The sequence below is a fragment of the Physella acuta genome, unplaced genomic scaffold (genome assembly GCF_028476545.2).
Source record: "Physella acuta isolate Inbredline_101_S28 unplaced genomic scaffold, ASM2847654v3 ptg000792l, whole genome shotgun sequence".
Lineage (NCBI taxonomy): Eukaryota > Metazoa > Mollusca > Gastropoda > Physidae > Physella > Physella acuta.
The window spans coordinates 374-19,274 of record NW_026732310.1 but is presented as its reverse complement, the minus strand read 5'-3'; the positions used below and the strand labels follow the sequence as shown (position 1 = coordinate 19,274).

Sequence of the window (18,901 nt, the reverse complement as noted above, 5' to 3'; positions counted from 1 at the left end):
GCTCTTGATTTACGCTACGACAGAGCTATTTTTAGATAACATAAGGAAATTGCGATAAAAATTGTCCCTAGACTTTTTAATTACCTTGTTTGTCATGGTGTCACGGCTAAATGGTGCTAACGAATATGGACCGCACCTTTGCCTTGTGATCCAATATATTTTACATCACAGTGCATTATGTAATATTACAGCACAGTCAATAAGTGAACGGCAAACAATATGTGTATGATCGTGCGGAATATTAGTAGTTTAGTACTTTAAAAATTGATCTGCGTTTTTTACTTTGGGGTCATCCATAAATGACGTCACGCTTTTTTGGACGATTCCCCCCCCCCTTCGTCATACGTCGTCACAAAAAGCCAGACACCCCCCCCCCCTAAAATGACGTCACACCTCAGTCTACAACCCCCCTCAAATTTGCAGTTGAATGTTTCTTAAAATACGACATTTTTCCAAAATCTTGTCTGAACTCTGTCAACATAGAGTATTAGAATCAATTACTCCTACAATTTATTCTAACAGTTTTCTAAAGCGCGAAATAACGGCTGAAATTCGTTTTCTAACATTGCATTTTTTCTAATGCAAAAGTGTGACGTCACACCATCTGACCCCCCCCCCCCCCCATCACACACCATCACAAAATTACGGACCCCCCCCCCCCCACCCCTCCGCCCAACGGATGTAACGTCATTTATGGACGACCCCAAAGTAAAAACACCTACCCTACATAGAGTTGACAAAATATACGGTACTAGCCGTCTCGGCCAGACCATGCACTGGCGTCTGTGAAAAACCTATCAGTAAAGGACCATGACTTGTGTGTTTATTAAGCAGCATGTACCCCGCATTTCCCAGGCTTAGGAAATATATTACTTTTCGAATTAAATATCTATATGCAAATATTGACGTTTGAGAAAATAACACTTAACCCTGAACGTAACGCAAACTCTAAACTTAACACTAATCAAAACCAACCAAAACAAAAACAAAAAAAAACAAAACACAAACTAAAAAAGAAACGCAAAACGCAAACGTAACGCAAACACAAACCTAAAAACAAACACGAAAAGAAACCCAAACACAAACAAAATTACAAGCGTAAACACAAACACAAACGTAAACACAATCGCTAAAGAAAACCTAAACGCAAACATTAACTCTGAGAATAATGCAAAATTAAAGGCGAACATAAACACAAATTTACATGCAAACATAAACGCATATAGCCCGAGCCGCCAAACTTTACCCTGCCTGGGAGCCAGAAGACGCACTGGATTCCATTTAGTGAACGACTGTAGTAACCCATTTTATCCAGAGTCTATCGCACTGTTTAAAATGAAATTCTGCATTATATATCTCACAGGATAGCCCAGGGCGCCAAATCGAACCATGCTGGGGCGCCGGCGGACGCGCCTTTTTTTAATTTAGTGAGCGATTATAATACCCAAGCTTATCCGCAAACGGAAAGAAGTAAACATAGAGTAAACATACGTCTGAAAATCGTAATAAGCCTTTTCCGCTATGCAGGACGCCCGATTAACTTAATGGATATCAAGTGTTACGATGGCCACTTTGGAGTTCTGGGCGCCAAACGATGTATTGACGAAAATCGCACGCTCATTTAAGGTGACCCATTAAATTTTGGTAAAAGTTTCACATTTTCTTTGGGTGTGACACCATGAGATTTAAAATGAGGTGTCGTACCGGCTGACACACGACCTAGCGACGCCACTGTATCTAGATCTAGATCAGAATAGTAGGCCTAGGCCTAGTGTGGTAAGCAAGGCTGTTCTGGATAGTCAAGCCACCGTGAAACGCCACAGCGCGCGTCTGCTGTGGAACCAATCGTGTGTCGTGCGACGAACACTCTTCATTCTAGATCTATGCCTAGCAAGTCAAGAGAAAGATCTACACACATTAGTCTAGGAATCTATAATCTAGCTAGATCTAGATTAGATCTAGTTCTATTGTTTGTTTTTTTGTTAAATAGATCTAGCTAGATCTACCAAAATAGTATATTTAATTATTTAATATTAGAAATAGAGATCTAGATTTCTAGATTTAGTATTTAGATCTAAGACCAAAGATGACCTTACAACCTAATTTTCTGGGATCCATAACCTTAAAGGCGCTTTTGGAAGACCCAGCTCTAAAGAACCCAGCTGTCATTGATTACTGTAAGTAAAAGTTTAAAGTATGTAAGATTAATATAATTATAGCTTTTCGGTAATGTATCGTTTTAGGCTTTAGGGAGGTACGTAAAATCGCCCGCAGCTAGATCTAGTAGTAATGTATAAAAAAAGTTAACTCATTGTCAAGGCTTTACTAGATCTATATACTATATACTATATAGATTTAGGCCTAGATCTAGATCTAGGCCTATTGTGATATGTGTGTCAAATATTATAGATAAATGAATAATAAACCTAAATCAATGGCTAAATATATCAATCTAATATATAAAGCTCAGTTCTGTATGTAACGCATATGTTTGTCGTTGGTCTTGGGTCTTGGATGGATTTAAGTGTTAGACTAGGAATGTTGGGATATTTTTCCTAATTACCATAGAATGATAAAATGTACACAGATTAATCCTATAATACACCCCATTGATAAAAATACCAAATTTATCATTCTAGGCCTAATAGTTTTTTTTATATGAATTTTTAAAGTTATGTATAAAACCTGTTATATATCACTGTAACATCGGATTTAATTGTGTGATTGGCTTAAGGCTTGCATACCACTGCTGCTATTCGAGATATAATTATAAAACTTTGCACATTAGTGCTAGAGAGTGTGGGCAATAGAAATATGAAAGTAAAATCAAAATTTGATGAAGGATAATTAGAACTAATCAAGTCAAATTAAAGTGAGGGGTGCTGTTCTATATAGGTCAATATGCAGACTGAAAGTCTATGTTTGTTTTTTTTAATATTAAAATTGAAACTTTGCTAGAGGGTGGGGGCAATAGAAATATAGAAAAAAAATATATTAAGTATGACTGCATATAATTAAAAAGTCCTATGAAAGGGTGTTGCACCCTTTTATAGTAGTTATAGTGACTGCAACGGACGTATGTCCAGAATGTTACTATAATAGGATACATTTTGGTTATTGATACTGAAGCATGTAATAAGAAGAATGCTGAAAAATAAAACTATGGATGGTGTGTTAAAGCACTCAACTACTAACATGCAAGTCTTAAGCTCAGATCTCAGACGAGTCTGTCTGTGCAGCATGCAGCATCCACCAAGCTCAGATGAGTACCTGACCCAAGGGAAAGTAAAGATAGCTTGGCAGAGAGCTAACCACACCATCACTTCATGTGCATGGGTCAAGAAACAGATAAACTCTACTTCAGCTGCTTTATGGATGATGGATTGACAGGTCCAAAAGGGAAACTACTTTAATATACTAGGGCCTTTATAAGACCCTATTGATATTTTGGTACAACTAAATTACTAATCAATAGAAAAACCTTAAATTCTTGTAAAAGTTTATTAAGCTAAGTGTTAATTTGTACCAAATCAGAAGTTACAGCTTCCCTGTCTATCTGCTTATATGAATATATATATTGGCAACATGCAGTGATTTAAATCCGTATTGTTTGTTGTTATTTGTTACTTTTTATTATTAAATGTAAAAATTGTATCCTAAATTATTATGAATAATAATTATCATGCCTTTTTCATGTCATTCTAAATTCACTGCCTTATTAATTAGTACCCCCCCCCCCCATGTCAATTGCTGCACCTTTTGTTAATTATTTACTAATGTCAATGTCATAAGCATAATTATTACAAATAATTAAATAAGTTTATCACCAAGCTTCTTTACTTATCATAACCAATAATAGGCCCAGACTTACTTTATCAATCGATACATATAGTATATAGCATTAGTTATACTAAGAAATAGGCCTATAACTTATTTATAGTATAAAGTATAATAGTATATTAAAGGCTATTAGTATTAGCCTTAAATCTAAGTAATTAAGTAAGTAGGTATGTGTGAAATGCTTAACACTATTTAATGTAAGCCTAAGCTTCTTGCCTGTCGGTTTTAATAGATAACTTGATCAACGTATTTATCTAGTTTTAACAGTGCCACCCACAATTTAAATTCTTTCCAACTTCGAAAACTACGTCATTGGCATTAGTGCGCGTATTTTATCGATAATAGGTAATGCGGTGCTAAACCGACGCCATGGCGTTGTCAAGGCCGAAGCGCTAGCTCGGGGATTTGACATGTATGATAACTCGTAAGCAGAAGTAGTAAGTGCCATAAAACCGTTATTATAATAATATTTGTTTATTTAATGGACACTTACAACTAATGGCAAGACACTTATAAAGGGTTTAATACGTAAACTTATTTAAAATGTGACAGCACCGTACGGGACATGTTCGCGAGATAAACTCATTAGAATCGTGCGATCGATTTCGGCTTAAAGATTGTCATAATGGCGGTAATTTTCTAATTGAAACATATAATACGACTACACTAGAATATCTATATCGAATATTTCTAAAAACTCGATTCCAACATTGAGATTCGGCATTCTTCGGAAAAGGGCGAGTTTTTATAAAGACTGCATCGAAAAGTCCGGATGTTGAATACCGAATCGAAACAGCGGAAGTCGGAATGCCTAGTTAGACAATTATCATGCGCATTTGTCTAAATTTATGAGTTAAAAAATTATTATTGAAAGTGTTGGGAAATAATTTTCATTTTTCAAATTATAGTAATAATTGTCAGCATGTTCATTAAACACAAGTTTTAAAAAAATATCATCTTTTACAAAAATTCTAATTATGTCTTTATTTAGTCCTATAGCACTTACTTCCCTTTGATAAATTAGGGAAAACACAATTACTTCCCTTTATAAAACCATTGCATTTGTGGAAAAGAAATTACTTTTTAATTACTTTGTTTTGGTGTTGGGAAAAAAAAATTACATAATTAGCGGGGATTGATCAAGTGCAAATGTTGTAGGTATTTTACGGATAAGCTTGGAGTATTATAATTGTTCATCAAATTGAAACAGGCGCGTTCGTTTAAGTGAGTGCAAAAGACAATGAATAAGTTGGGGTACTATAGTCGTTCATTAAGCTAAAACAGGTGATTCCGCCCCGGGCGTTTATGTTCGCGTTAGTGTTTTCTTTGTGTTTAGGTGGGTTTGCGTTAGTGGTTGCGTTTTGATTTGGTTAGTTTTTGTTCTTTCTTTTTTCGTTTTTGTTTGTGTTTTTTTTGTTTGGGTTTGTATTTGTGTTTTTGGTTGGTTTTGCGTTTGGATTTGGTTTGTTTTCGTTTGCTTTTTCGTTGTTTTTTTTTTTTTTTGTTGGTATTGGTGTTTGTGGTTGGGTTTGTTGTTAGGTTTTTGTTTTCGTTTGCTTTTTTGTTTGTTTTTTCTTTGTGTTTGTATTGGTGTTTGTGATTGTGGTTGGGTTTGTTGTTAGGTTTTTGTTTTCGTTTGTATTTGTAATTGTGTTAGCGTTATGTTTGCGTTTTGTTGTTTTGGTTGGTTGTGGTTTGGGTGGGCAATGCCGGGTTTATGATGATTACTAAACACACAGGTAATGGTCTTTAACAGAAAGGTTTTTCACAGAAGCCAGAGCAGGGCCTGGCCGGGACGGCTAGTATAGTATATAGGCAAGAAATTATCTTTAAACAGCAGTGTTTGCGAGCAGGATTTGCTACTAGATCTAGTAGTACTAGATCTAGATCTATGTATTATTAAACTATTAAGGGGATATGCGCGAAAAAAAAATCACAAAAGTCTTGTTTTTCGTCATGATGGGTTTCTTGCACTTTTGAATACTTTGTCCATTTTTGTATAAAGAAAATAATAACTTTAAAGAGAAAAAAGTATTTTATGTGTTTGAATTACGATTTTTATGACCCTATTAATTGAAAAATAATCAATTTTTCACAATCTTACAAGCTCTCTATGAAAAGTTTTATATCCGTCACTATATTGTATTTGACATCATTGGAAAGCTGGATTTCTCATGTATTTAATAAACTTAATTTCCTACATCTCGAAAACACACAAAGCTTACAATCGACTTTGCAGTTTACACAGATATGGTACTTTCCTGGCCTAGTTTTTTTTACTTTTGGCTGTTTTTCTCAGTTCGCAGGTTTTTAACACTAAAAAGCCTACTACTTTTTTATTTATTATAAACAATGCCAACAATATTTTCACTAAATGTTCTTAATGCGAAAATACAACTTTTGTCACGAGGGAATTGTGATTGCTTTCATAGAAAAAAAGTATTTGGTAATTAATATGCACATTTTGAAACTTTTGAATACTAAAAAGGGTACAATTTTTTAGACCTTGTAAAATTCTTATTAGTAATTATTTCAAAAAGTTGTCGTGACAAAAGTTTTAATATATACTAAAATATAAGCAGTTTAAATTTGATTGCTAAAGGTTCATAAATAAAAAAGCCTTAGTATTTTTAAAAGTACCGAAAAATTCAAAATGGTGGAGGTTTTTTGGGTTTCCATGACAACCAAAATTGTTTTCGACCCTTTTTTTTATTTTAATACTTACTTTTATATGTTAAATATGATAAAAGTATTCAAAAGGCTTTAGATCTTAAACTGTAAAAAATAGAAAAAAACATAGCATATCCCCTTAATGTAAAAAGCAGCCATCTATAAGTTAGAGTGGCTTCCCCTGAATCTTGCGCTATAAGTTTACTATATAAAAAAAATAAACAAGATGGCTGCTATAGTAAATGGCATGGTTGCATCTGTTGGAATCGCTAGTCTTTATTTATTACTGAAAAGTTTTAATTCAATTGTTTAAAAACAGGTAGATCTACATAAATGAAACAAGGGAGCATTTTTTGAATTTTTCAACACATAAATCCTCCTCAAAATGTGAAATAATTATTAAAATTTAAGGAGTCACCTGTTTTTCACATTACTAGTCGCGGGCGATAGATTACCAGATTTTCTATCTAGATTCTAGATGAGATCTAGAATCTAGACCACTATAATTATTTATTACTCTTAACTAGGTTAAAACCTTAGCGTCGTAAATTCGGCCAAAACTACTGTCCTAGATCTAGTAATGTGGGGGAGAAAAAATTAATGAATATATCTGAGCAGGCCTATATTTTCATATTAAATATTATAGATAATTGAATAGGCCTAATAGATCACCATTTATTTATGGTTAAATCAATTTAAATAGGCCTATCCTGAAATAAATTTTTATCAACCCTGTTCGAGATAGATCTAGAGTCTAGTAAATTTGCTATTAAATTTAAAATAACATAGACTACCAATACGTATTCGAAAAATTAAAACCCAATTATATACATTATTAGTCAACAGAACACCATATTAAATGCAGACACTGATTAAGAGACTTAAATGATTCTGTTAAAAATCTAAGTAATTTGTATTTGACCGATAAAAATTGTATATATTTCATAGCGTATGTCTTGATGAGTTCATCTATGGAACTATATCTAAATCAAATTTAAATGAAATAGTTCATTTCTTTATATTCTAAAATCAATTACATTATTATCTCAGCTATTTAGGTACCTTATGAGACATGAAGAATCAAAGACGTAGATTAGTTAAGAAACATAACTTACACGAATAGGCCTATTCTTTAAAATTAATTTTTTTTTATCCCAAATTAGCCAGTTCCATAGCTAAACAAACAAAGATGGCTATAAAATAATTAAAGCGTGAAATAGTTCAATAAAGAAATTTATTAATCGAATAGATTCTAGAGTAGATCTTAGCGTCTACGTCTAGTTTTTTTTTGCGTAGATCTAGATCTAGAATAATATTCTAGATCTAGATATTATCTAGATCTATGATCCTAATAGATGAAGTGAATTTTATAAGTTTAGGCCGAGAAAATCGTATTGTATACATTTCATAGCGTATGTAGCTCTAAATCATATTTCAATGAAATAGTTCATTTCTTTTTATTCTAAACTTGGCAGATGACGTCATTAGTTTTGTGCTCTTTTAGTGTAAACAATAAGCAACGTCATTGTTAAATGCGTTCTTGTCCCAAGTATAAACACTTTTCCGGTTGCATAATTAAAATTGTTTTTCTGCATTCGAATACGCCTTTTTATTTTTCTTCTTTAAATAAAATTGTGGTTATACATTTAAAACATCTAACATATTATTTTCAACAAAAGTCCGTATCAAGTTCTCCATATATCACTACAGATTCTGATGTGATATCCGGCGAAAATATTTTGCGGACGGACAGAGAGAAGTGCGCACATGGGCTTTTACATATTAGGATGAAAATGTACAAGTGTATTGTATTGATGCATATTTAAATATGATTGTCTTGTTTATATCCTACAAAGTGTTCTTTTAGTCTGCCCTTTAAAAACTGAAGTTACTGTCAAACAACATCAATTCTAGAAGTATTGTGAGATACAACTTGTATCCATTTATAAAATCCAGTTTTTTTGTACTAATGCTTATTCGAACAAACTACACATTTTGTGGTTTTTCTTATTGTTTGAATGTTTGCTATTCTCATTTCAGGTTTTAGCCTAGTTTCTTTTCTTTAGTTAGTCTTTTTTCTTCTTCTTCTTCGTTCTTAATTGTGAATATGGTGGAGGATTCAGACAAGTCCAACTTCGTGGACAAACCGGACTGTGGTCTCCAGTTTGTCAGGTGCCCCATATAATTTTTCCCTGAGTGGGGTGGGCTGGGGCCAGTGTCTGTCTCGTGCCTGGCTATACACTTTAGTTAGTGATTCAATTCTTTTTAATTCTCTCTACCTTAATTAAACCCCAACCTACATCATATTTTAGTTGTCAATGTCACATAAAGTCATAATGTAAAACATTACCAGTTTTGCTCTGCCTTTTTCTAAGATCTCTAGCCATAATTTTGACTAAGATAAATGTTTTTTATCATTTTTATACATAGAGAGACAAAATTTATTATCTACCAGCTTCCCTCTAAAACATCATCTAAAAAATCAGCCATTCCACCCCTTAAGTGCGTATTGTCATTTATGGTCGATCCCAAGTCTCCACCTTTCAGACACATTTTGGTTATCCTTTGTTGTCCATAAATGATGTCACATATGATTTGCTACGGGAGTGAGTCAAGATTTGTGACGTCAACTGTGGCGGGTCCACAATTTATGACGTGTAGGTCTAATGAAAGGAGGTGAACGGGGAAAAATGTCTGAGGTCATTGATGGAGAACCTCTATAATGCTATATATTCAATAAAAATAACGATAAATAAGCATTTGTATACATATACCTTGCTCAAAACGAATGCTCATAAATAATGCAAACCAGCTAGTTTGAGACGTTTTGCCTCAACTCATTATCCCCGTCAAAAAGGTTTGCCACCAAATGCCAGCTGACGAATATGCCGCGTCTTATGCGGTGCGTTAGGAATACGGCCATCAGCATGCGTTAGGAATACGGCCATCAGCATGCGTTAGGAATACGGCCATCAGCATGCGTTAGGAATACGGCCATCAGCATGCGTTAGGAATACGGCCATCAGCATGCGTTAGGAATACGGCCATCAGCATGCGTTAGGAATACGGCCATCAGCATGCGTTAGGAATACGGCCATCAGCATGCGTTAGGAATACGGCCATCAGCATGCGTTAAGAATACGGCCATCAGCATGCGTTAGGAATACGGCCATCAGCATGCGTTAGGAATACGGCCATCAGCATGCGTTAGGAATACGGCCATCAGCATGCGTTAGGAATACGGCCTTCAGCATGCGTTAGGAATACGGCCATCAGCATGCGTTAGGAATACGGCCATCAGCATGCGTTAAGAATACGGCCTTCAGCATGGGGCCCGGGTACGACAAAGCAATTGGGGCTGCGCTAGAGTACCAGTAGGCTATCGTGCTTTATATGATGCCGTAAACACTGTATTAATTCAGTTTCGCGAAACTGCGCAAAAATTATTTATGTTCCTTCTTTTGAGGAAATATTTGTTTTTCTTGGACTTAAATTGAAATATCATGTTGACTGTTTGACCTAATACACAGCCTCTAATTTTCAAATGTCAATTGTAATGTAATAAGATTCAAAATTATAATTTGCATAATATAAGTGTCATCTTATCGTTAATTGTGTGGAAACGGCATTACCCCCCCCCCCCCATCCTTACCCCAGAGTAATTACCCCCTGTCAATTACCCCCCCCCCCCCCCCCCCAGTAGGACATTTTGTCTTAAGGTTAGGATGAGGGTAACATATAGGTATAGAGTTGGAGTTAGAATCAGGATTCTATCTTGGTGGATGGGGGGGGGGGGTGGTAATGTCCTGTAGCCAATTGTGCTATTTATAAAGCTCCGAACAGCTTCAAAATCAGATGGCCTCCCCTGTTGTCACCAAGCGCATCTTAAAGACAAGCTTCTTTTGGAGCTTAATGGATAGTCTATTTCTATAGGATGGGAGCTTAATTCATTTTTAAAGGGCCGAAAGTCTCAAGACAGCAAGCTTGCAGAAATTAGATAATCATGTAACGTTAAAATGGACAATTGAGGGGCGGGAGAGGAGTAATCAAATTTATCGTCGCATATGTGTCAAAACAACAGTGCTTGTTTTTTTCTCTGTAAAATTAGCCTAACGGTCGGTGGTACCGGTACATGACACCACGCGCGAGCATGAACTTGGTGACTGTGTGCTAGTGGGGGGTGGAAAGGTGGGGGGTTCAAGAAATGGGACGCGGCATGCTTTTTACATTTCTAGACCCTTCTTAATAGTTCTATCGTCCCCACTAACAAAATCTGATCGTGAATCATATAAGTTGGGTGTGTGTCTTGACCTCCCGTCGAATCCCCGAGACCGACTCATGGAACCACTGGGGTTCGATCGAGCTCGGGATAAGAATAACTGTGTTAGTGGTAAGTAGGGATAGGTATTTATCAAATTTAAACGTTATTAGAAAGTCTCTAAACGGTAGTGCTCGATTTGAACTTGGTTATGATATGCTGAGTTTGAGATGAAACTATGGAGTAAAAAATGTGACGCATACGTTTAACATTTCTCTTTTTAAAAAAACATCTAACAACTAAGATAATTAAATATAGAGGGAGTGGAACTTTAAGACCTCATTGTATGTTGACTGGCTTTTTGTAATGATTAGTGCCGTGGGGAAGGGAAATCGACCACAGAGTTATAAAAAAACAAACAAATGAAAGCTGGAAGCAAACGAAGCGGTTACAGAAAACTGTAATATTTAAATAATTAAAGATGTTTTGATAGTAAAAGCCAACCGCTCAGCCTTCAGTTAGGCCTAAATGTATCACCAATAAATGACGTCATTCTTTTACAGCGTGTCCACATTATTTGTGGAAATAATATAGCTTACAAGAGCTAGATAAAACAATATGTAGAAAAACAAATTACAATCTCTTTACCTTAATTATAAATCAGACATACCTAACACTGGGCCATTCTAAAAATCAATATAGTCACTTGCTAATCATAGCAATTATTGTGAAGTTATTTTGTACTTTCACGTTGCTGGAAGCATGACTTTAAAAAAATGATGAGGATCTGTTTATAATATTCAACCTTAAAATATCCAAGACTATAAAAGTTGTCTCACTACCAATATTATCATATTAAATTGTTTACATATATATATATATATATATATATATATATATATATATATATATATATAAAACAAATATTAAAATTCAAGGGGGCACCTATTTTCCTTGGGCCCCTATGCCTTGCTTACGCTAGCTTTACCGTAATTACATAAGCTATGGCACTGATTCATTTACTTATTTCGCTATTTATTTACGACTAGCCATCGGTACCCGTTGCACTGGCAATTCTGGTGACTTAGCTCTCTTCTCTTTACAAAAGGCTACCCCGTTTTTCTTTTAGATATTTATCTCCATGGAGCGGCATTTAAAACTGTCCTGAAGTGGGTGTGGAGGTTGTGTGTGCCTGTATATATTTTTATGAATTACTTTTTTCAATTTCTTTGGGAGGGGAAAGGGGAAAAACGGTAGAGATGTCTAAACAAAATGTAAATACCTAAGTGAGTAATGAAATGTATTGTAATTCAGCGTTTAAAAATGTCATTATCGGAAACTTAGGAAAAGAAACATTTTATTGATCAAGAGCATTGGAATGAAACATTGTTAAGATTATGAAAACAAGGGGATTTGTTTTATGTACTGTCTATGTTTATATTTGTTAAAAATAACATAGACTACCATTGTACCAATACCTATTAGAAAAATAAAAACCAAGTTATATACAGTATTAGTCAACACAATACCATATTAAATGCACTGGCAGATTAAGAGACTTAAAATTAAGAGATTTAAAAGATGTCATTATAAACCCGGCTGTTCAATGGTAGTTATGTTGTTTTTGTCTTTTAAAAACACCTATTTCGGCTGAGCATGGGTGTGACCAAAGTATCCCTTCCTATGCTGAAAAGACAGAAACAGGTGAACTCTACTTCACCTGCCCCGTGTCCCGCCAAGTTCTGATAGTCAACTTTATCATTCACATATAAAAAACAAATTGAAAAAAATATTTAAGATTGACTTTGGGTGTCTCGAAACCCATACCACCCGCATTGTATCAATTACACTATTATCTCAGCTATTTAGACACTATAGGTCTTATGGAGAATAAAAGAGGTACTTAAGAAATTTAACTTGCGCGAATAGGCCCTATTCTTTCAAATTAAATTTTATCCCAAATTAGACTTTTCTATAGCCAAACAAAGATTTCAATAAAATAATTAAGACCTGAAATAGTTTTGTATTGTATTGTATACATTTCATAGCGTACGTAGATGTAAATAAAAGTTGAATTAAATAGTTCCTTTCTTTATATTCTAAAATTGGAAGATGAAACCATTAGTTGTGTGTTCTTTCCTTAGTGTAAACCAGGGGTCTCCAAACTACGGCACATGGGCCAGATGCAGCCCGCGAGGTCTTCTCATCCGGCCCTCTGAGATCTTTTTGTCCACGGAAAAAAAATGTTTGTTGGAGGTTTGAAAAGATTCAAAAGAAACTGAAAATGTAGCATTGGGTGCAAATACCATTAAAGTAAATGTGGCCAGTTGCCTCGCAAATTACCTCCTTAAAGACAAGTTCAAAGAAGGGTGGGTGGGTTTTATCAGTATTTGCCCACCCCGAAGAGTGCCTGTGCCTGGAAGAAACTCTGGCCCCCGAACTTATATTTGATAGTTAATGCGGCCCTCGGGCTGAAAAGTTTGGAGAACCCTGGTGTAAACGTTAATGTTAATCGCATGCTTGCCACAACATGTGTGACGTCATTGTTAATCGCGTTCTTTTCATAACTATAAACACTTTTCCGGTTGCATAATTAAAATTGTTTTTCTACATTCAAATATGCCTTTGTTTTTTATTTTCCTTCTTTAAATAAAATTTAGTTTATACATTTAAAACATCTACCATATTATTTTCAACAAAAGTCCGTAGCAAATTCACCATATATCGCTGAAGATACTGATCTGAGAGCCTGTGAAAATATTTTGCTGAGAGAGAGAGAGAATTGCACACATGTGCTTTTATATATTTGGATATATATGTGTATATATACACACACACACATATATTTCATTAATCACTTTCCATATATATAGGTATATACATTTTCTTTATGCATCTCTACCGGTTTCTTCCTCTTTCATCTCGAAACTAATATATGTATATGTATGTATATGTTTATATATATATATATATATACATATATATATACACATATATACACATATATATATACATACATATATATATATATATATACATATATATATATATACATACATATATACATACATACATATATACATACATACATATATACATACATATATATATACATATATATATATATATATATATATATATATATATATATATATATATATATATATATATATATATATATATATATATATATATATATATATATATACATATACATACATACATATATACATATACATACATAAATATATATATATACATACACATACATACACATACATACACACACATACACATACATACACATACATACACATACATACACATACACACACATACACATACATACACATACATACACATACATACACATACATACACATATATACATACACATACATACACATATATACATACACATTCATACATACACACACATACACACATATACACACATACACACATATACACACATACACACACATACACACATATACACACACATATACACATATACACACATATACACACATATATACACATATACACACACATATACACACATACACACACATACACACACATACACACATACATACATACACATACATACATACATATATATACATACATATATATACATACATATATATACATATATATATATATATATATATATACACATTTACATATATATATATATATATATACATACATATACATATATACATATATATATATACATATACATATAATGTGGTTATGCTTTTATTAAAGAAAGGAAGTTTGTTGTATTTTCTTACTTTCAGTACATTTGTTATAAGTTTTTATATTTTAAAAAATTAAAACTGTTTATCCAGGATAAACATATACCACTGTGGAGGGGGTAATATAGTTTGTATAAATGGAGTGGTCTTATCAATCAAATCTAAATGCTTTGTTTTTCATATTCTGCTTCTACCTTCAGCCATTAGAAGTAATAGAGCAAATATGGTGCAGGCATCAGCACAAAAAAACTGGCATCAAATTCACACCAGATGTAAACCTCTAATGGATACTTGAAACTTGTCACTAAAAATTGATCATAGATCAGCATAATGCTAACCACACAATACAATCCTTTCATTTAACAGATACACTCTAAATTATTTCATCAACCTCCTTTTAATTTTTTTTCTTTTTGTTTGTCTGTTTGGTTACAGGAGAGAATCTGCACTATGTGTAGAGCTGTAAAATAGTATTTAGGTAGAGAGCAATATTCTTTTTGACCAAAACTGTTAATCACAAATTAATTTAAAGATGTTAATTAATTATTGATATCGTAGATTAATTATAAAAGTTCAGAAAAATGGCTTTACTTATAATGACGTCACATGATTTATTTACTTTTTTTTACTTTTTATAATAATAATGGTGGCTTTCATCGAAGATTTTGATGCCCATTTAAAAGTTTAACGCATAATAAAGCTAATTTTCTGTCTGCTATAGCTTTAACGATACGTCCGTTTGCTGTTTTTATTACGTTCCAACACTATTATCAATTTTTGACAATAAATCTTCTAATTTGAGTATACAATAAATTTTTCTAGATCTACAGATCAGCTGTCGGAGGAAGCATAGATCTAGAATCTAGGTCAAGCCAAAATTAATTAGTTAAAAATAAAAACAATTATAAAAACACGATTAATTTTTGAGTTTCTTTATTAAACTATATTAGTCCTTAAATATTTGATATAAAGCTTTGCTTTTTATGGATCAACTCATTCGAGAATACTATGGATTTATCTATCCAGATCTAGAGCTATGGTAAAAATTAAAATAGAGCTAGAAATCTAGATCTTTAGGGGGTCACACTTTTTTTGACGATTTTTACCTCCCCCTCCCCTCCACACGTCACAAAATGCCAGACACCCCCTAAAATGATGTCACACCTCAGCCTACACCCCCCTTCAAAATTGCTGTTGCATTTTTATTAAACCTAAAAAAACATCTATATTTTTCCAAAAACTCTGTCAACATAGAGTATTTTGATCAATTCCTATTACAATTTATTTAAACCTTTTTCTAAAACGCGAAATAAACGGCTAAAACTCGTTTCTAACTTTGCTTTTTTTAAACGCAAAAGTGTGACGTCCCACCATCTGAACCCTCCCCCGTCATCACAAACCATCACAAAATTAAGGACCCCCTAAGAGTGTGACGTCATTTATGGACGACCCCTTAGCTCTAATATAGGTTTAGAATTTATGCCAATAATTATTTTCTATACTAAACTATTTCAGGCCTTAATTATTTTATATAAATATGTGTTTGTTTAGCTATGGAATTGGCTAATTTAAAATAAAAAATTAAATTCGAAATAATACTAGGGCCTATTAGCAAATATCAAAATTTCTTACCCAGACTCAAAGTACAATCTAGAAAAATATTTGTCTCTTATATGAAGAACCTAGATAACTAAGATATTAGTGTAAAAGGTTACCATGCAGGTGCTATGGGTACAATATTTATGTTAATTTTTTTTTATTTTTATTTCCACTATTTTTTTCATTCTTTCAGCAAGTGAACAATTAAAAGTTAAAAAAGAAAAAGATGGTGCTGATATTCCACAATTCAATTATGGATCAGCATTTTTGGGACCCAATTTATGGGATAGATCTATTACACAGTCAGATTTTAACCTGGAATACATGGATCTAGATGAATTTTTGTCTGAAAATGGAATTCCAGTTGCTAGCGACGAGACAGTTGAAATTGAAAAGGAAAAACTAAAAGATAGCATTATGCCATGTAAGTATTTAAAAGTAATATGTATATTATATTACCTTTAAAAAATTTCCACTTAAAATATAAATCTTACGCAAAAAAATTTTTATGTCAATTAGGGGAATCAATTTTGTTAACTAGTTTGATTTGATTGTTAACAAATCAGTTAATTAATAAAATAAGTACATATTCATGAAACTAAATATATATATATATATATGCATGTATACATATGTATGCATGCACACATGCATGTATACATACATACGTATATAAATATACTTGTATATATATATACATACATATATATATGTATATATACATACATACATATATATGTATATACATACATACATATATAAATATACATGTATATATACAACTTGCATATATATATACATGTATACATACATATATATATATGCATGTATATATACATACATATATATGCATGTATATATACATACATATACATGCATGTATATATACATATATATATATGCATGTATATATACATAGTACACATATATATATATACATATATATACACATATGAACACATATATATGGATATATATACGTACATATTTATATACGTACGTATATACATATGTATGTACATATATATATACGCACACTTATATATATGCACATATATATAGACACACATATATATGCACATATATATACGCATATATATATATATATGCATATATATATACGTACATATATATGGATATATGTGTACATATATATATGCATATATCAGACATGCCTACCGTCCCGCCAAAATCGGAACCGTCCCGCTTTTTCACCTAAAAAAGTAATTTGTTCCGTCATTCCAAAATTGACTCAGTTGGTTCCGATTTTTTGAAAAAAAAAAATAATAAAGAAAGGTAATCAAGTAAATTAAAAAAAATGTCAGGAAAAATCAATTATCTCCCTTTGGCACACGTTTCTGTTTCCTAGTTTACTTACAATATTTACCAGTACCATCATCTAATACTAGATCTAGTTAGTAGTATATCTACTACTACTAGATCTAGAATTGTAATTAGATCTACTAGTAGATACTGAAATAGTGAATACTGATCTATCTTGTACTTGTTAGTTTAACTTAACTAGTAACTACTATTATGAAGAACTTAGTAAGAAGTAACTAGGAGTTTTACTAGGTAGATCAAGGGTCTTTGCTCGTAACTTATATTATATAGATCTATTACATATGATGAAGCCTTCAGCATTTGTTATTCATATAGCCTAAAACATAGCAAGACATAAATATTCAAATCAATAATGCTATGTCAAAGCTATGATTTTTTATTCGGGGGGGGGGGGGGGGGGGGGGGGTGTTTAATATATTTTTTTAAAAATGTAAGCTGACATTAAGCAGTATTTCAATGTATCCTAGAGACTAGTTATATAGAACTAGAAGCCTACTAATGTCATTAGAGTAATTTTTTAATTAATGATTTTTATTTTTGACTTAGTAAAGTTGCATCCATGCGTATGTTCCTCTTTTTGGCTTCAAATTCCTCTTTTTAGGCATAACTGTTCCTACTTTTGGCTGACAGGGGTAGGCATGTCTGATATATATACACTTACATATATACGCATATGTATATAGGTACATATATATATATATATATATATATACACGCATATACGTACATATATATACACACATATATATGCACATATATATACGTACATATATATATACTTATATATAGGTGCGTATATATATGTATGTATATATGCATATATATGTACGTATATATGCATATATATAGGTGCATATATATATATATATATATATATATATATATATATATATATATATATATATGCATATATATATACATATATATATATATATATATATATATATGCATATATAGGCATGTCTGATATATATACACTTACATATATACGCATATGTATATAGGTACATATATATATATATATATATATACACGCATATACGTACATATATATACACACATATATATGCACATATATATACGTACATATATATATACTTATATATAGGTGCGTATATATATGTATGTATATATGCATATATATGTACGTATATATGCATATATATAGGTGCATATATATATATATATATATATATATATATATATATATATGCATATATATATACATATATATATATATTATATATATATATATATATATATATATATATATATATATATATATATATATATATATATATATATATATATATATATATATATATATATATATATAGTATATATATATATATATATATATATATATATGCATATATATATACATATATATATATATATATATATATATATATATATATATATT

General features: G+C 32.1%; 1 protein-coding gene across 1 annotated transcript; it reads left to right on the top strand.

Annotated features, from left to right (window-relative positions):
- Window positions 1–1,694: 1,694 nt before the first annotated feature.
- LOC131950951 (thyrotroph embryonic factor) lies at window positions 1,695–16,558 on the top strand (the record flags this gene model as incomplete). Its single annotated transcript, XM_059313173.1, is given in 2 exon segments — window positions 1,695–2,177; window positions 16,328–16,558. Coding segments are annotated over 2 exon segments (322 nt in total), but the record flags the coding sequence as incomplete, so codon positions are not given.
- Window positions 16,559–18,901: the final 2,343 nt, after the last annotated feature.